This window comes from Aythya fuligula, chromosome 2 (assembly GCF_009819795.1).
Source record: "Aythya fuligula isolate bAytFul2 chromosome 2, bAytFul2.pri, whole genome shotgun sequence".
In the NCBI taxonomy this organism is placed as follows: Eukaryota; Metazoa; Chordata; class Aves; order Anseriformes; family Anatidae; genus Aythya; species Aythya fuligula.
Window position 1 is genome coordinate 110,666,237 of NC_045560.1, and position 20,365 is coordinate 110,686,601.

General features: G+C 38.0%; 1 protein-coding gene across 1 annotated transcript in view; it reads left to right on the forward strand.

Moving 5' to 3' along the window:
• Positions 1-697: 697 nt before the first annotated feature.
• RBBP8 (RB binding protein 8, endonuclease) overlaps positions 698-20,365 on the forward strand; it is a 35,658-nt gene continuing 15,990 nt past the window's right edge. The window contains exons 1-8 of the mRNA XM_032183294.1: positions 698-761; positions 1,383-1,519; positions 2,704-2,918; positions 8,117-8,159; positions 13,682-13,777; positions 15,673-15,785; positions 16,503-16,578; positions 19,264-19,433. Coding sequence (XP_032039185.1) covers positions 2,807-2,918; positions 8,117-8,159; positions 13,682-13,777; positions 15,673-15,785; positions 16,503-16,578; positions 19,264-19,433 — 610 coding nt within the window. The 5' untranslated portion in view covers positions 698-761; positions 1,383-1,519; positions 2,704-2,806. The remainder of the gene's footprint in view (positions 762-1,382; positions 1,520-2,703; positions 2,919-8,116; positions 8,160-13,681; positions 13,778-15,672; positions 15,786-16,502; positions 16,579-19,263; positions 19,434-20,365) is intronic.

A 20,365-nucleotide genomic window follows, 5' to 3' on the forward strand; every position in this document is an offset into this window, starting at 1 on the left:
ATACCACAATTAATAGAGTAGAAAGTGTATGCCTGCAGCACCGGCCCTTGCCAGAGGACACCAGTGTGTCCTCTCAGGATGCCACTAAGCTGCATATGTGTTATAATGGTAAAGTGGAACCATGTGGAGGCAGAATAGTATTTCTGGAAAGCAGTGTTTTGTTTCTATTTCATAACTAAGGCAAGCTAGAAACTAAAGGTGAAGAGTTTTTCCTTCATGGCAGACAGCAGGGTTGGTCCCAAAGCACTAAATAACGTTGATCTACAATTTGGGGGGGGGGGGGGGGGGGGGGGGGGGAGGAATAAAAAATCGCATTGGCAAAAATCCCAAGTGACACAAACAGCAGGCTCCAGCAGCCGAGGCAGCACGGTAACGCTGGCAGTTCCGTGTCGCTCCGTGCCTGACGGGTTTAATATTTAATGTTTAATGTTTAACGTTGAACGCTTTGCGCGCTCCTCTGTCCCCTCACGCTGCACTGACCGGGCGCCATAACGGCCCCACACCAGCCGGGGACGGGGAGGGGGCGGCTCCCGTCGCCTCAGGCCGCCGCTCTCGCGAGATTTGCCGCGATCGCTGCCGCCGGGGCCGCGGCCGGCGGCGCTGCCTTTTCCCGCCGTTTGGCGCGGAGCCGGCGGGAGCCAATCAGGTAACGGCGCCCCGCCCCCTCCCCCCGCCCCCCCCCCCCCTCCCCAGCTCCCCGGGGCTGAGGCGAGATGGAGCGGGGGCCGTTGGGGCCAACGGCTGCCCGGGTCCTGTCAGGGGTGGGTGGTGTGGCGGCCGGCAGGGCACGGGGAGAGGGGATCGAGCCCTGAGGCTGGGCTCTGGGGCTGGAGCCTGTCCGGGGAACGGCTGTGGGGCTGGGGAGGGGTCTGGGGCACAACCCTGTGAGGGGAGGATGGGGGAGCTGGGGGGGGTTTGGGCTGGGGAGGAGGAGGCGCAGGGAGACCTCATGGCTCGCTGGTTGCGCCAGGGGAGGTTCAGGGTGGACATGAGGCAACATTTCTCCTCAGAAAGAGCAGCCAGGCACGGGGACGGGTTGCCCAGGGAGGTGGTGGAGGCACCGTCCCTGAGGGTGTTCAAGGGGAGGTTGGGTGTGGTGCTTGGGGACATGGGTTAGTGGGTTAGTAGTGTCAGGGGGTCTCTTTGAACGCTTGTTGGGGGCCCTCTCTTTGAAGACAGGTTGAACACCTTATTCTGGAGTCAGGTGCACTTTCCTTAAGAATGATTGATTGGAGATACTCAAACCTGAGACAATGAGCACAAGCAAGTTTATTGATTTCACCACCCTAGCGCTCAACGGAGAAAAAGATGTTTTCTGAGGTAGCTGCCTGTGGTTGAAGGTAGAAAAATAAGAGTTTAAAAGACCTTCCTAATGTCACTAGGCAATCGGTTCCACAAAGAAGTGTTGTAAGATGGCTTAATGTGACAGCACACAAAGCGAAGCATTTCAGCCCTGAAGATGCAAGCAGAGTGCCATTCAACTAAAGCTGAAGAACTGTAGGCATTCCAGTTTGAAAAGGTAAATTAATTTTCTGTTCAGGACTATTCTGGAAATAAGGATATAAGCTAGGTTTGAAATCAGGTGCTGACATGGGTACTCAATTTTCTAGAGACGTAGCATAGTAAAGCAAAATTTTAGGTACCTAATGATTACCAATGTTTTTTACTCCATAGAAGTTTGAGTATATACAGTTTGAGTATTCCTGCGTTGTTGAAAATAATGCTGAATTCCCTTTTTCTTACTACATTTTAAAGATGGGCATTCTGAAATAAAAGTGACTTGCTTAAGACTATACACAGAGATTTGAGAAAGGAGACAGGAACCAAGGCCTCCAGATCCTAGACAAGGTTGTTGACCAGTGGCCTAAACGGTTTATTGTGGTGACCAGTTAAACCAGTAGCTGCATACCCAGGGAACCAAAGGGCAGAGATTACGTGAGCATTTCCATATTGGACACCCAGTGCACCAATTAGAATTGAATCACCTTGGCTCAGACCCAGATCTGAGTACCACACTTCCCCTGTAGATCACCTGAGGGCATCATCTGTGCTAAGAAACCCTTCAAAAGAAAGAGGAATTACAGGTAAGGTTGTTCCATCTGAATTGTATAGGCAGTCTGACTTTTAAGGCAGAGCTGTCTGACTCTGATAGAGTTCTCCTAAAATACTGATGTTTTGGGGACTCAGGAATTCTGAAATTGATTTAGTTCCTTTGCGTCGTGGAGTAGGAATAAATTCAGTGTAGACTCAGGAAGGCTTCAAGGAGATCGGAGCTTCTCTTTGCAGAATCTCTCATTTTATCCACATCTAGGTAAAGAAAGCATGTACACAAATGTTATCTTTGATAAAACTTCTCACAAATTAGTTTTTCTGATAGCAAAATTTTGGAAGCACGTGTTACTCTAGAAAACAAGTTCTGTGTAACGGTAGTTTCCAGGGAGAAATACTAAAGACTGCCAAGTATTTTAATCTATTTCTAAGTCGATACCTGTTGAAAGGGTGGGGGAACAGTACGAGTGGACAAATTTCTGTTATTTTATTATTACTTGCAGCAAAATCCTTGCCATCTTCTATACAGTCAGGGTGGCTGTCAGTAAATAAGTACAACCTGACAAGAGTATGAGTGAGCTTTGTGTTTCATCTCTGGCTGCAAGTTATGTTCTGATAAATGCAAACATAAATGGTGTCGATCTGTCATTGCAGGCATACACCTGTCTTCAGGAACAGCTTCATAACTATGTTATTTAAAACTTAGTGTGAGAGCGAGCCAGTTCTGCAAATAAGTAAGTCGAGCGGAAGAAACAAGATGAATGCATCTGGAGGAACTTGTGGGAGCCCTAATTCTGCAGAATCTTCTGGAGATTTCTTCAAGGAGCTGTGGTCCAAGCTGAAAGAATGTCACGATAAAGAAGTACAAGGTAAAAAGTAAAGTCTGATTTCACAGAAAGCTGTCTCTTGCCACAGTAGAACTTTGAACCAGAATACCACTCCATCTGTGTGGAACTAAATACATGTTTAAAGTTTTATATTATGCCAAGATGAGGGACTGAATGATTACAAGTGAGCCTTATAGACTGACCACCTAAGCCTGGCTTAACAGGATCAGATTTAAACTACCAACAGGTATAAAATGATTTGCGAGGTCACTTGAGAGGCAAATAACACAATGTTATATGGGATCTGTGTTTGCGTAAGGAAATATTCAAATGTTGGCTTAGTTTTAATGGTTATGGTTAAGTTTCCAAATCAAGTTATTAAATGTATTTTTTTTCCTTTGGGTTTAGTCACTTGGGATATATTAAAACGGAGGCCAGGACAAGCATTTGCATTATGTCCCCTGACATACGCCAAATCCCATTGCAGATTCGTATTACTGAAGTGAAAAACATTTCTTCGGTTTTTAGTGGTCAACAATTTCTCAGCAGAATTTATAATAACGTTGTTTATTTTTATGCTACACTTTATGATCAGCATGTTAATAATTTTACTATGGTTCGCTGTTAGTGTCTTTCCATTCTTCAGCGGTATAGGAAACTAATAACACTCAAAGATGAATTATTGCACTGAATATTTATGTTCTTATAATACTGTTTCAGAAGTAATATTCGTAAAATGTTTTGCTAAAATACTTTGGAAGCAAGCTGCTTTGTTTTCTTAAGGCACACAATCCATCTTTTCTGAATGGATTAGAATAATATTTGTCAGCATCTTCAACGAACACATTATTATGCATGAAAAAGTATTTTTATTCATGTGGAGTAAAAGCAGGTGTTTTTTTTTGTGAGTTAAGAGCTGTAGGGATGCTTCATACTTCATGCTAAAAGCCACAGAAGTATTAGCTCAACAATTAGCAATGCCAAGCCTTGATTCTTTGTGTTAGTAGCTATTTTTTTTCTTTAAAAAAAAAAAATCCATTGGTTTGGTAGCTGAAAGGAGAGATATACCAGTTAGTATGATATTGTTACATTTAAAAATGAAACATTAAGCCATATAATACACAATTTTATATTGTGTTCAAAACACACACACAAAAAAAAAGTATTTTCATGATTTTCATGAGGATTATTTTTTTAATCTTGATATTTCTTTTCAGAGTGGGCGTGATGTCAGCTACAGATAACATGCAGAATTACTGACAGAATGGGATCTGGCAATCTGTGGCATGTCTGAACAACAAAAACTTGAAAACCAAAAAGCTCTAATGTAGAGGGTAATGTTAAGTGACCCCTTCTCTAGTTCCTTGGGATGTGCAGCACGTGATTTAACGTTTTGGTTTTCTTTATGCATGTAAAGATACTCTTCAGAACGTGTGCTGGGTGGGGCCAGATAATTTTGCCACTAGGCAGACTTTTTCATGCCTAGCCCTTTGTCAGTATGTCCCGCACCGTGTTAGGTAAAATTAGGTCTTCCGTGATAACATCAAAGACATGCCTGAAGGATAGTTAATTTTTTCAAAAGGTGGGGATCCTCTTATAGAAAATGGCACTGGAAGATATTTTAGAAACATCAAACACAGGCTTGCCTGGACTTTGCTTGTTTCTGAAGTCTATAAATAAGAATTAAAATTGACTCATGAGTTTCCAATCTAAATGTCAGCAAAAAATTATTTTAAAGATGGTGGAAGTTGGATTAGGGGAAAGTTAGTAGTTGGAGAGAAAGTCTTTTGCAAGTACAATGCACAGGGTGCTACCATCATGGAATTCTTGCTAATCATTACAAGTCCATGAAAAGCAGAATTTATGAAGAGCAAGCTTGAAACAATCAGATGTATTATACAAGTTATAATAGTTGAAGTGTTCTGTAGTCTATATTCTGTAAATATATAAACTCACACATTTTGAAGTGGGTTGCATTGGATTTTTTAAATTACTGTATTGTAAAGAGTGTTTTTTTTTTCTCCATGTTATCTAAACATGCCCAGTCCTGCGACCTCATTAGAAAGCTTTTTATTCTTTTAACATGATCGTTTGCAAAAAATGCTGTATCTCCAAATTTTGGATCTCTTTAGACAAAATAGCTAGCCTAACGTTTCTCTCAAATTCATTGTGACAGTCTACAACCCAGTTTCCAAAGAGATTGGGCATGGTCAATGTTGGCTGACTTTTCATGGAATTCAAGCATGCTTAGCAACTCAGATTAATGGTTATTAAAAATACGCTTGCTTCCATTTCTTACGTGTAGAATGTGTGAAACACTTATATAGCTCATGCAGATCAGAAAGGAATTTAAAAATGCTGTTTTATAAAGTGACTAATTTTTGCAGGTGCTAACATTTAAATCTAGCTCAAAATGATTATATGAATACTTCCTGCATGTGTGTCTTATCAAGGTGGTTTCTGAGGATGAATTCACATCTAAAGAACTAAAAAGAACCATATTTCAGTGTAAAAATAGGAGAAGAGAATTTTGTGTGCAAGAAATAGCTTTAATTCTTTTCAATTTTTCCTTAATTCTAAAAATGGTATTGGGGGAAATAGGGTAAAGGGGTGAAAAAGACGGTAGTCCTAGAAGCTGGGAAAACCATGAGGAAAGCAATCTCATTATTGCTGTAGGAAAGGAAATGGTTGGAAACTCTTCAAAAAGTTTAAAAAAAAAAAAAAAAAACAAAAAAAAAAAAAAAAAACAGGGCTGGAAGGGAAGTGAGGAGGCCATCCGATCCATTTCTGTACCCTCAAGGTAGGATTTCGTCTGTGTCACTGCTGACAGAAGCTTGTCTAACCAATTCCTAGAGAACTTCAGTGATTCTGCTGTTTTCCCAAGCCCTGTGGATTTTCAGAAGATTACTGCATTTGAAAAATCATCAGCACAGTAATTGTCACATCTATTAACTGAAATATTACAAGGACATAATTTAATCAACTTGCAATTTTCCTAAGATAGTGTTGTGTGTTTAATCTGCCTAATGATAGTTTAAAGAAAGCCTCCATCATCTTAATAGAGACAGTGTCATTTACTAGAACACTTATGAGCTTTCCATAATGTAGATTCATGTACTCTGTAGCTTGCCTATTTCACAGAATTATTGTGTAAGAGAGGAAGTTGACTTGGGACTGTACACAGTGTAGTTGCCCATGTTTATATGTTTACTAGACCCTTAACTGGGGAAATCTGAAAACTCGTTGTTTAAAAGAAAACGAAAAGTTGTCTTAATTAGTTTGGTTAAAGTCTGCCCATGCTCTGGAAAAGCAACAGGAAGAGATCACACCTAATGTAGTAATCCAGTGCTCTTGGATAAATGTAACAAACTGGATTCCTGCCTTCTCGTTGCAGTCATTTGAATTAAGAAAAAACACAACCTGTAAGTAACCAGTTAGGTTCCTCCTGCATTCAGGTGAGAGGGGAGATAGTGTTACCTGCAGCACAGTGCTGTGCCTTTTGAGTGCTGCCTCTGCAATTTGTGGCTCAGGTTGCCAGTGTTACAATCCTGAATCCTCGCTGAACAGACTACCTGTTCATACAGGAGATGCATTGTTGTGCAGCTTCATTCCTTCCGATGGGTGTGGAGCAGCATTAAAGCATGCTTTATAGGGGTTCTAATTGCAGATGCCTAATTGACTTGATGAATAGCAACTACTTTAAAAAAAAATAAACCTTCTTTCTGCGCTGATTTGCGTTATAGAACACAACATCTCACAGGTGTTGAACACCTAGACGTGAAAGAAGTCTTGCTATATTTCCCAATAACCCTTTCATTTTTTTAAGCAATTGTTGCATTCTTAGTTCATTATCTCACTGGCACCCCGTAGCCATCTGTGGCATGGTTTCAGTGACTCTCTGGCTGATCTGACCATTGCATTTTAAGTGTCCTGAGCAATGAACCTTCTCAAGCAACTAGTTTGCCCTTTGAGCTGATCCCAGTTAAGTGTGGTAGGTGGAAGGTAAAAGAAGTCTACAAGCTGCCTTAGCCAGCATCTTCTATTTTAAAAATGTATTGAATATGTGTTTTGGTTTAAGTTTAAAATTGTCAGAAGTTTGTCTAAAAGTGTTCTGGTGCTGTAAGTTTATATCCTCCAAAAAGGACTAATGGTTTTGCAAAAACGCACAAGACCCCTCGTGTTCAGACACAGGTTGCTCACTACTTTTCACCGTTTGAAGAAAATACGGTGTTGGGAATGTTACATCGCTTCCTTTTTATTTCTTAAAATCCCTGTTGCATATGTAATTAACGAAATGTTACACAGTAGGACTCTGATTATTTCCAACCATTTTTTTTCAGAATAGGTATTATGTCCAGCTTGCATATGGTTAATATCACATAAATTTCACTGCATCCCACCTAAGTCAGGCCCTACTTGAAGCACCTTTATATTCCTGCACCTGTGCACATTCATCCAATACCCAAAACAGTGCAAGCAGATTGGCTGGGCTGCTCTCTAGATCAGGCTGTCAGCTGGCCACTCGTGCCTGAGAGCATCATTTGGATTTGGGTACCTTTTTACTCATGCACGGAACATACATTTTGGATTTTGTATTCCTTAGTGGGAGAAGGGCCACAGATGAAATGATCTCTCCTCAGTCTGCCTTAAGAGGTTCCAAAAAAGCTTTGGCTGAGAGGTTCTGGTAGCGTACCTCCAACAGAACACGTTGTCCTTTTGTACTTAAAGCCTTAAAATATATTTTAAATAACTTTCCTTTATGCATATCTAATACATTATTAGATTAATGCTTCATTTTAAGTGTAGTATTATGGATTTATATATACACAACTTTTATGTGCACAACTTACTTTGCTCTATATATGCGTAGTCAATGAAAATATATTGATAGTACTTGGTATTAGCATGTGTGGGGTTTTTTTTTTTTTTTTTTTTTTTTTTTTTGTTTTGTTTTTTGTTTTTTTTTTTCTTTTTTACAAAGAGGGTGTTTTTATACCTGTCTAAGTGTAACTCTGAGTGTTTAACAAGTACCTTTTTCCTCAGGATTGTAATAGCCTTACTGGTTTCCAGGATACTGCAGAACATACCCAAGAAATCCAGAATGAACCATTTTCTCTCCAAATTAGTGACTGTTCTCTCTCTGTTGCAGATACCATTGGCAAAAGGAGAATTTATTTATGTCCACTGATTTTGTTAAATCAAAATTGTATAACAATTATCTTTTTTCTTTCCACTTTCAGGCTTACAGCTGAAAATATCTAAGTTAAAGAAGGAAAGATGCTTGTAAGTACTCACCCTTATGATCTGATTTATTAAAGGAGAGTCTAAGTATGACTAATGAGTGGGAATTCCTGTAAGATCAAGTAAAGTCTTGTGGATGTCTCCTTTCAGACAGTAGGAAGTTCTGCTCATTTTAGTAATTCACCTAAAGTCATCTAAAGATGTAGATAACTCTTTGTAGGATGTGTCACCTGAACGCTAGGTTTGTCTTGCTTCAACAAATGGCTGGTAAAATTTTCCTATCTATGCTATTTCTAGGATGCCCATCAACACTGTTGGCATTTCTAAAACAAAAGATGATTAGGGAAACATTTCAAAATTGAGGTCAAGTCTTCTCTTGCCACTTACATCTCTTTACAGATAACTTTTTAATATATTTCTCCTCATTAGATGTTTGCCATTAATATCAGCTGAAGTGCCTTAACCCAGCTTTTAGTCATTCAGTTAGGATTCTGGTTTAAAAAAAAAAAAGAAAATTCGCTAATTTTCAGTCACTTCTTATACTTTTAAGGCGAATGTGACTTCTTTTGCAGTAAATATTTACTGCTAATCCTGTTCTGTTCATTAGAAGCAGTTTCGGGAAAAAAATTTGGATTACAAGATTAATGTCCTATATGATGAGTTGCAATCGAAAGTGCTGTATGAGAGGAATAAAAATAAATCGCTTCATCTCTTTCCAATTTGGAAAACAATATCATTGTGTTAGATATATTGAAGAAATAAAATGTAACCCTTCTTAAAATAAGCAAAAAATACTACATATTGACATTCCCAGCATTGCTATTTGAAGCAGTAAGACGTGCAGTCCTAGTTTTGAGACAGCAAGCTTGTCTTGCTGTGTTCAATTTGCGCTTTTACAGAAGTAACATTTATATTATCGTGTCATTTATTAATTCCTGTTAGGTTTTAGTTGTCTGTTTTCTGTTTTGTTTGTTGTTTTGTTTTGTTTTTTTTTGGTTTCTTGAATTGTGTAAGTGACAAATAAGGCTCCCCTAGGTTTGAACCTCCTCAAGGCTTGTGTGTTTTACTTACTTCAGTAAAATGATGCCAATCCTGCTGGTGTTTGGTAATCCACAGTAGTACTTTGAGGCTGCAAAGTGTCACATCTTCTCACATTTCAGCTGCTTTCATAAAGATCTAATCTGTGAAGGCTGTGGGTTTCCTGCCTATGGTTTTGACTTGTCCACGTGGTGTCATTTGATGCTTTAAGCAGATGCTATGATGTTTTCTCTGCACTTTCTTGGGGCTAAATGCTACAGAGAAGCTGCTAGATGATAGCAGTGACAGCTGAAGGAACAGTTCAGGACAGGATCGCAAAAGGAAGTGTTGATTAATCACTTCCACAACAGCATCCATCTTACTGTGGTACCATGAGGATCCGCTACGTTTTTGTAGCAATTCACCACAGCAGGTTTTACAGATCCTGAGGGTACCAGCATTACTAACTCCCAGCTACCCCCAGTATGTACCTGCTCCTACGGATCAAGGTTTGTCAACTTTTGTATTGCTTGTTCAGTCGAGCACTAGACTGCTACTACTACAGTATATATTCTTTGCAGTTGCTCTTTAACTGTGATTTAAAAAAAAAAATAATGTAGCAGTAGAGTCCAACTGTTTATTTGGTCTGTCAGCAAATTTTTAGTCAATTGGAACTATTAATTCATATGGGCTTTACCAAGATGTCAGGATGCATCATGGCATCTTGTCAGATCCTTCATTAAAGATCAAGCAGCATACCTGTCTATATTTTAAAGAAGCTTACTGAACATTGAGATTGGTAATGCAGTATCACAGGAAATCCATCTCTGTTACTGTGGATGGATGGCTGAGCCATCATGGTTATTAGGTTACTTTTTGATAGCAAATATTTGGTGCTGTGTTTTTATACTAACAGGTTACGTGTATTTTGGGGGGGGGTTGAGGGAGAATGGGTCAGTTTAACATCTTGTTATTTTTTATGTACAATTCTCTAATCAAGTAGTTATTAAATTTCTAATCTGAAAGGGTGAAAAGATCTCTTGCTGTTACTGTTAACTTGATCTGCTATGTCATGACGTGCTTCTGTATCCCAAAAATCTTAAATTACTTGATTAATTTTCTAGATGCTGACTATTATCAGTGATGTGACCAAACACATAGCAAATGTTTTAATTATTGTTTGTTGGAATCTTTCTCCAATTACCACACTGTCAATACAATACTCTTTATGTAGTAGGTCTTGTTCTCCTGGATGCATCTGAATACCTGAGGTTTAAAGTTTCAGACTTTGTAACCAGCTGACAATGAGCGCCTTATATTGTACCCCACTTCAGCACTGGAGCTAATGACTTGTAAATGCTAGGTCAGAAACTCTTCATTAAGAAGAGTGCCTCATAGTCTAAAATGTCTGTTGGGTTTATTGGCTGCACTGGCTTTAAAAAAAAAAAAAGCCTTTTTTCTCCTGTCATTTTAATATCTTGGTGATATTTTACAGGATTTAAGTGGAAGGAATGGAGTATTAGTGTATGTTACGTATTTTTAATAAATAAATCAATGCCACCGAATAAGGTACGTCTTAAAGGCAGCTTGAGAAAGGATTTTGAAATTGAGTAGGAGTATTAGTATTGAATATTAGGACTTCTGTAATTTAGTAAACTGAAAAACATGAGATTTTTTTTTTTTGTCAGAAGCATCAGAAAAATATAGACTGCTTTTTTCAGACTTAACCTTTTGCCGCGGCCTGCCTTTACATGGTTAATGAACTGAAGTAACAGAACTTCAACACTTTGTTCTCATGTGAAAGTGTAAGCCTTAAATGGTCCGGCACGCTGTTAACATTTAACCATTTTATATGTTCTATAGGCAGTTGAAAAGGACGATAGTGGACTGGGTGGTAGTGCAGAAAAAATACCCACTTTTAAATTTCAGAATTAATAAAATACATCTGGATTGTATGCTGCAGATCCTCCCAGCTGTCCCATTCACTTTATGGCCCATGATTATTACTTTTCTGTATTGCTATAATAATCATGCAATACCAGCAATATGCAAATGTTTGATTAATATATTTTAAAGGGAGTGCTGTTTTGAAAGTAAATCTTTTGTAAAAGAATTGTATCAACAAGTTAGTAAATGTGTTTTCTTTACTTGTGTTTGTCCTTGGCTGTCTTTTGTCAGCCAATTTCATGGTTTTCTGAAATAATTCATCTCAGACATGATGAAAACACGAACTTTCTTGGAATATACAAAGGTTTTCGTGGTAAAAAGAAGAGCTAGGAATGAATTCTCAGAACTTAGATACTGTCATGTTGCATAGGTTCAGCTGCTGAGCTTCTGAAAGTTAATTTGTAGAAAAATATCATGTGCTTGTTGCTTATGCTGTGTTTGCATCCTGAAGGGATATTGTGGTCAGATGATAAATGTCAAGGGGAGTGTTATAAATGAAGTCTCAACTCAATCTGAATTTAGTAATATTTATAAAAGGAATATTTATAAAAGGCAAGTAAACAGCGCTGGGTGTGCGGGGAGTCTACGCTCCACCAACACACACACACGAACATCAAACATTCTAAATATACAGAGCGTTGCTTTTACATACTAAACCCAAGTATGCCTATGCATATGTACAATCAGAAAAGGTAACAAACAATCCTTTAAGTTTATTGCTATTAATGTCCATGACTGGGGAAGCATAGTGGGCCTGGTTGAAGTGCTCCCATATCTTCCATGACTTATAACAGTCTCCATTTTCCATTCCTTTTCTTGATTACAAACACCGGGGAGTTCCAGGGCTAGTCGTGGGAACAATATGTCTCGCTTTAAGTTACTAAGCAATTCGGTCTTCGGGCCTTATGTATCCTAATCTTCCCAGATTGAAGAAAAGCATATCCATTTCCTTTTCATGGCCAATAGGCCTGGGTCAAAAGGCACGTCCAGGTCACCAGGGGGCGGAACAGCAAAAGCCTTCAATGGCTGTAGCAGCAGAGGGGCCGATGGCGTAGCAGTCGGATCAGTAAAGGAGCCCGCAGCTCCCTCACTGTCTGGCAAACCACACGTTTCTGACTGTGGCCCCACATGGCTCTTTAAGGCCTCAGAGATTGCTCGCCAGGTGCCGAGCAATCCCGCTGCAACCTTGTCGTCTTTAGTTGCAGAGGCCCACGCCTTGACCTCAATTTGGTCCCATATTTCAGGCTCATAAACTGTTAATAAGGAGAATAAGCTGTAAGGTTACCAGGACAGTCTTTGTTCCTAAGGACGTATGATTCCCCATAATGTGCAACCGCTTACCAGCAAGGGGCAGTTGTGTGTGCGTGGGTCCACTTATCTCAGCTGGAGCTTCTTTCCAGCTCTGGTGCGCCCATTTCCAGCGACTTTCTGTACGAGCTTCTCTGAGCAGTTTGCTGAGTTTGGCCGAACCCATCTTCATGAGGTGATCAACGTGCCTGTTCCTGTCTTGGTCTCCATTCTGCTAACCGGTCCCTATTCATTCCTTTTTCCTGCTTCTTTATTGATGACGTAACTTCGTTATATCGTGTTGCCTTTTTTTATTATCTTGAGGACAGGCTCCCCTCTTATACCCTTCTCCCCACAGCAGTTCTTTTCAAAATAACTTTGCATATAACAGCAATGGCAAACACCCAGAAACTTCCATGCCTTAACGGCTGGAGAACAAGAAACCTGAGACTGCATGGAGTCTCCTGAATCACCCTTCTTTGCTCCCTCTAAACTCTTTTACATTCCTGATGGCATCATCGTTAAGAGTCTAATGTCATTATCAACGATGGGGCTTGCCGACCCCCATGGCCATACTCCCACATCTCCTCCTTCTTTATTAATATCAACTGTCTTCTCAACATGAATTACCACTCCATATATATAATAACTATTCTGAGGAGGAGGTGTTTTTCATTAATTAAACATTCCTGTCTTGTAGAGAAGAAATTATACCAAAGTTCTTCTATTTCTGAGATGTTTGGGAAGAGAGTTTGCTTCCCATTCGTGTTCTGGGAATTCATGTTCTGTAGCCTGGCAATTGCTGCCTGAGGAATTAAACCTTTAATGGCTCTTGAGATTTATTATAGCTTTACAAACCTGTTCTGGTTTGCCGTGGTACAGGTTGCACTCACTGCTTGAAAAAAGAGCAAAATGACCTGGCTGCAAAATCCCACAGTTAGCTCCCCAGCAGCTCAGCAGGACAGTGCCTTAAGAAGCACTTGAGCTTACATTCCCTGAAGTTGTTACTTGAATACTATTAGCTTTTATGCCTTGACTATCATCAACTGATTTTTTTTTGTCCTGAGCAAAGATCAGATTTATAGAAGGTCAACTCTAGCTGTAGAATTAGAAACTAGCTGCTACTTTTCTAGCTCAGACTTCTCTAAATTACTATTCATAAGAAACATTTGCTTCATTTTTCTTCAACTTACTATTTTCTGCTGATGGTCAATTGAATTACCCAAGAGCATGAAAGAAAGAATTCTTTATTGGAAAAAATAGAAGCTATAACCTAAAGTTAGAGGTAATGCTTTTTCTCTGTTTGATTTTAGGGATGCAGAGAGGCTTGAAGAGTTTTACACCAAGAACCAACAGCTCAGAGAACAGCAAAAGGCGCTTCATGACACTATCAAGGTTCTAGAAGACAGGTGAGCCAGTGTTTTTTAGCTCTGGGATTTGTTGTGTTTTGTTCTTTCAGAATAGCTCCGTATGCTTTGCAGGTTTGAATGTTTGGTTTTTGTAAACCAGTCCATTTCGCATACACTCCAAATAGTGTGTTTTAAAGAAAAGTGTAGAATTTGAATTCTTCTGACTGAATTATTATTTTGCTATTTTCTAAGTGCTTAGCATTTAGTGCAGTAAAGACAAATGGAAGTTAAGCAGATCAACCTGGAAGGCAGACAGACACATTCTTTCTTGTTCATTTTTTTAGACATAAATTTGGTATCAGTCAAGAAACAATACAAAACCCAAAGGTGAACTACACAACGTATTTTGAAACAAATGAAATAATTCATTAAGAAAACTTTCAGTTTTGGGGTCTTATTCCATTTGTCTGTTTTATATTAAATTTAATCATTGGTTCTGTCTCTTGCCACTGGCTCAGCCATTCTGATCACCTTTTGACCTGTTCTCCCTTTCCCTTATCTGCTTCTGTTTAATCTGGTATAGCAAACCAAAACCAATTGACATGAAATCACAGTGCATTTTTTCATCTTTTAAAAAAATGATAGTTGTTTTCGAATGTTTGTTAAATTTGCCTTTGTTAGGCTCTTAGAAGCTTTCTGGGAACTGGAGACCATTACAAATGAAATTATTTTCTCACGTTCCTGCATTACCACAAACATCAGAGCTGTGATACTCAAAACTTGCTTTTAGCTCTGATTGTCTGTAAAAGGCAGTAGGCATAAACTTGTAGCCAGGCAGGTAATAAGCTTTCACAGTGAACAGGTAGAGACATTTGCGCAGTGGATGGAACTTTCTAATCCCTTAGCAGAGGAAATACATACTGGAAAACAAAAAAATTGTATTTAAAATTGTTTATTTCAGGGAGATGATGATAGTGTGTTTATTATGCAATCAGAAAAGCTAACATGAAGAGGCTTCTCAGTATTTTACCTTTTCCCAAATTCCACAATATTAAAATACTCATAAACCAAGATGGCTTTTATTTCCAATATGAAACTGCATAATTGGAAATTTAGCTATTTCTTGTTTCATGTGCTAACAGCAGCAAAGCAGAACTCTTAACCAACTGTTGTCTTGCCTTAGAAGGCAAATAATCTGGCTTTCACTTAGACAATACTACTACTTCTTGCTGTGTACCACAAATAAATACCGTTTAATTAACATCTTTAAACTGAACACAGGTTTCACAGCATGAATGAATGTGTCAGGTAAGATGTACTGATTATTACGAGTCCTTTTCTGACCACAGATGAGCCTTAAACAACTGATCTAGACTAGCAGAGACAGTGGAGGCAATGTCTCAATGAAGCCTTTTGGATCCAGTTCAAAGTGTTAGTGTCTAGATAAAGGTCACATTTACTTGGTATTTGTTACAGACTGAACTGCGAATTTGTCCTTTTTATTTAATTTCTTTGCTTAACGGCATTGATATATTCTTCTTGTGCATAATTCTTAGGCAAAAGAGTAATCAGGGTTACTAAAGCAATTGCTTATTTGTATTTGCTTGAAATAACTTTTCCTATAATGAATGTTAATTTATATCTGACCGAATTTGTATTAGCCTACCTGACAGTCTTTCAGCAGCAAGGTGCAGGATGCTCCACTCCATGAAAGTACCACAAATGTGTTGTTTTAGAAGTAACTGGTACCTACAGCCATTTATGCAAATGAGAGTGCATGTAGATACAGCTGTGTCCCCACATAAATCTGCAGTACTTACAACGAAGTGGTGTTCTGCGGAGTTGTCAGAAACTTTCTAGTTTTCACTGTTCAAAAGGCCAGTTAAGCGTGGATATCTGTTTTGCACATGGCAGTATTTTCATAAAGCTTTTTTTCCCTCTTAATTTTATCGTAGGTTAAGAGCAGGATTATGTGATCGTTGTGCTGTAACTGAAGAACATATGAGAAAGAAACAGCAAGAGTTCGAAAATATCCGGCAGCAGAATCTTAAACTCATCACTGAGCTTAGTAAGTTCTGTCCACAAGGCTGAAAACAAAACAGTATGTTTTGTGAACGCATCCTTCATGAATTCCTGTAACTTGATAGAATTTATACATGGTATGTTTTTCTAAGACCAAGAAGTTCAGTCAGGGGGTACTTAATTCTACAGTTTGAAAATAATTTAACACAGATCAATTACTAGTTATTTGAACCATCTTAGATTGAAGTGCTAATACGTATTGACGTGGAAAATCTTACACTGTAAGGTAGTTACTGGAGCTAAAATGTGGCTGCTTCTGTTTATTCCTAGAGTCAAGACACAAAATGACTGACAGCTAGGTTTTTCTAAGGAAACCCTGACTTTAGAAGTAACTGGTGATGACAAAATAGCAAATTCAAACAAAAGTTACCTGCGTCAAGCTTGTGTCCTGTGGCAATTTTTGTCTACAGAGCTGAATGAACAATTCATTCATCTTTACAACACTTGCATGCACGTGGGCAAAATTAATTAATGATTGTGTGGAACTAATGTTGGGATCTAGTAGCTGTGACGCCTTTGCCACTGTTATCAATCATTTTATAACATTTTTAGTGATGAACTTGAAAACTCAGTTTGGTAAGCCGCAGAAGATATGTGCTATTAGGGTTTTAGAACTGATTCTATTTCCTTAGAAGACCTGAGAAAATGAGATCTGATATGATGTTACCATGTGTGAATTGATTTTGTTATGCATTAATTGCAGTGAATGAAAAGAACAACTTGCAGGATGAAAATAAGAAGATAGCTGAACAGTTCCAGCAGTTGCAGAAGGAATTGGAGTAAGTATTGAGAATTGTTTTATTTTGTTTTTAATCTTGCTCGTAATGTCTGGGGATATAAATAGTAGCTTTTAAGTCTTTAAAAACTTCATTTTGCTCTTTTCTAATTGACTGGGAAAAGATAGCTTAATGCCACTTGATATTAACAATGTAAAACCAGCATCTTTGTGTTGCAGAATTGTTTGCTTTTTAACTGCGTAAATGCAAAGAGGTGTTTTCTGTAAATGGAAAGAGGTGGATAAATCTGTTGTACAAATTCTGTTTGACTTGATTGCTCAAAATGATTCTGTTTGTTCGCAGTGCATAGGAAAACCTTACCTCTCATTCTTTTATTTTACTGTAGACCCTTTAACAGTTTCCTCTTAGGGTGCAGCTTTAGAAAAGTAGTTTCTCTAGTAATCAGAGTCCCAGGATCTTTCAATAAATTTTTGAAAATAACTTCTGATAATCTTAAAATTTTAAAAAGAAAAAAAAAACTTTTGCAAGAAAGTCATAAAAATAGCAAGCTACAAATAATTGACTGTCAGATTGTACTCTGGTATGCTACCAAGAATGTACTGTATAATGCTGTAGTTAGTAAGCAAGTACTGTACACTCTGTAAGGCAGAGGTTGTATTCTTTTCTTGTCTCTCTGTGGTCTGACGTGAAATTTATCTCAATTTTGGCTATCTGTGAAGAAGTTACATGTAGGCTGAGGCAGTGGGATGGGATGTATGGGCATGATATGTAAGGTTTTTTCGGCATATAATTTCTTCTTATGTTCATTAGAAAGTAACCTTGTTGTCTGAGTAAAACAACTTAGAGTACAGTTTGAAAGGCCTGTGGTTCTATTCCTTTTGTATTTCTCTGTCTCCCATCTCTTGCACCTTAATCATCCTATTCTTTTTCTGTATGCGTTTCATCTTTCCAGAACATACTTGATAACACTGGAAATATTCCTCTTTGAGACCAAGTAGTACCAAATTCCTATATGCTTTCACTTTATAATTCCTTTTCAATAATGGGTCTGCTAAGTAGCTTAAAAGCAGTTAGGAACCGGCATTAAAAATATTAATTGATGCCAAACAGATCCATCCAAGTTTATTAGTTTGATCCCTAGTCTTGCAATTTAGTTTCCAGTAAAAATCTCTGGCCACTGTAGGAAAGCTGAGAATGATCAACGTAACACCCGATTATTTGGTCAGCATGTTCAGTGGATATCTAAATGGGTACAGAGTTGTGTGGATTAATTAATTTAACAAGGATGGTTCTGCTGTTTGTAATAGAGCCACCGCATTTGGTTGTGGCCTGTTGATCTAAGTTGTTCAGTCTAAATAAAGCAAGATAACACCATCAAATAGGTGCGAGGTAGAAGGTTTTTTCTAGTGTGTGACACAAAATCAGGATTTTGCAATGCTGTGTGTTCCTTTCCCAAGGCTTAATATTTCAAAATAAAATCTAAGAAACCTGTATAAAAAGTGAACTTTCAGAAGAATTGCATTATCTGCTCCTTTATCAGATCAGAATTTCATTATCTATATATGGAAAGAGCAAGAAGACTTCTACAAAAACGTTTTCTGTAATCTCAAATAAATGCTTCCATAATTCAGAAATGATTTAATGCATATTTATGATGTATATATGGCAAGTTCTTTTTTTTTTTATTATTATTTTTTTTTCTGGTGGCATTTAAGAACTATCTCGTCTTACATGGAAAAATTTTAGGCAGGCTAATATCTCATACCAGGCTGTGCGAGTTAAATTTAAAGAGAACTCTGTCAGCTAACTTAAATTTGTGATGTAACTGGATTAATTCACTGTTTTTCTGCATGTTTTGGTCTGTTCCTGAAGATATTTTCAATAGATGGCACAGCTTCCAGTTATGGTATTTTCTGTGTAAATGCGCTAGAAAAGAGGAATTACAAAATTGCACAAGGGAATACATCAAAGTGTCAGAGAAGCAAATAAATGCATCAATGTTTGTTTGACTAACGTTCACAGTTAGTCTCAGTAAAAGGCTGAACTTTGTAAGAATTCTGCTTGTCTCAAGCCAGATACCTTTTGACAGTTAACCATGACATGATTAACTTATTTTATGTAAGATACCATGGTTCATTTTAATGCAAACAGAAATATCCATATTGCCTCCTCTTCCCGTAGATGAAAACCTTCCATCCTTCTCTTAATTTCCTAACTATAATCTTTGGCCCATGTTTTCTCTTGAGAATCATTGGGAAAAGTGCTGCCAAAGATGACCAAGCAGGCAGAGTTGGATTTCCTCATGCTTCTTTTGCTGCCTCTTCCATTCTCCACTACCACCACCATATGGCTGGGAGTGATGCCCTCATTAAATACTGAACAAACTCTCTTTATAAAGTTTATATAAAAACTGAAATTATTTTTTCTTGCTGTCTAGATAGAGTTTTTGGAAAAAGAATACACAGTTAAGCTAATTTTTCTGTACTGACTCTGCAACATAGTATCAACTATGAAGAGCTAGGGTTGCAGGCCGTTCTTGGTTTTGATGGAGCAATTTTGGATTTGTTGTTAAAAGTTCTCTTTTAGTATTACTTCTTATGCACAGATGTTATTGGGATGGCTGTATCTTCTAAATTGTGCTTTCTTAAATGAAATGCTTGTCCTGCTTGCTAAAGCTCTTAATTTTTCTGACTTGAGTTTTGTTTAACCTCCTGCTTTGGACTCCAGGGAGCAAAAACAGCAAGCGTTGGAATTAGAAGAAGGAGTCATTCCAGATTCTCCAGTTCTGACTTCTTCATTTTCTATGGTTAATCGTATGAGAAGGAAAAAAGAGAACAGGCATATCCGATACACAGAACATACGCATCCAGATTTGGAACTTAAGGAGAGCAACAGTGGTAAGAGAGTATTACTGGGTTTTTAATACATTTTATTGCTTAAAAATTTACTTTTAAGGAAAAAAGACACCGACACTTGATTGCAAAGGGTAAAACCATTTTTTTAAAAAAAGTCTCAGTAATTCTTTTGCATGTCTTTTGGTTTGTTTTTGTTTTTTTTCCATTTATGCAGTAATATGAGACAATGGAGGAACAGCTTTAGCAGCATCTGTTTTATCACCAGTATGCTCAGAGCTTGTCTTAACCTCTTATTATTCTACATCCTCATGTAAATACAACAGAGTTTTTTAAGCCCATAATGCTTATTTAACTCCAAACTGACCCAAAAATCTCTTAGGGTTTGATTTGTGTGTACAAAGCTACATCACCACCTAGTGGAGAGTGAAATAAATGTTTTGGCACATTCAGCAATTGTCCTGCAATTAAATATTACTGAAACTGACAGATATTTAATTCTAGTAGCTACGTGATCTTTCTTTTTCTAGTACTGATACACTGTTTGCATTTGTTTTGTGTCTAAGTCCAGAAGTATTGTGCACATTTAATTTCTGGACTTGCTTCTCTAATGTCATAGAAGTAGCTTTAATGTGTTTTAACCATAAGAAGTATTTTAATGAATGGCTTGTATTGTAATGATACACAGGAAATACAATAAACAATCCATGTGCTTTTAATGCAGTAATTTATCTTCTGAAATAATAATAATAATAATAAAGTATTTTTTAAAATATGTGATTAGATCTAAATATAAGCCTTGACTAAAAGCTTCACAAGAATAGAAGTAGTACAACTATGGGGTAGAAAGGGTGGGTTAGTTATTAGTGCCTTTTATTTTAGGGATCTAAGTTTGGTGCTGTGAAGTTTACCCTTTCTAAACATACCTACTTCTGTACTTTTTGAGTAAAAAACAAAACACACACACAGACACACAA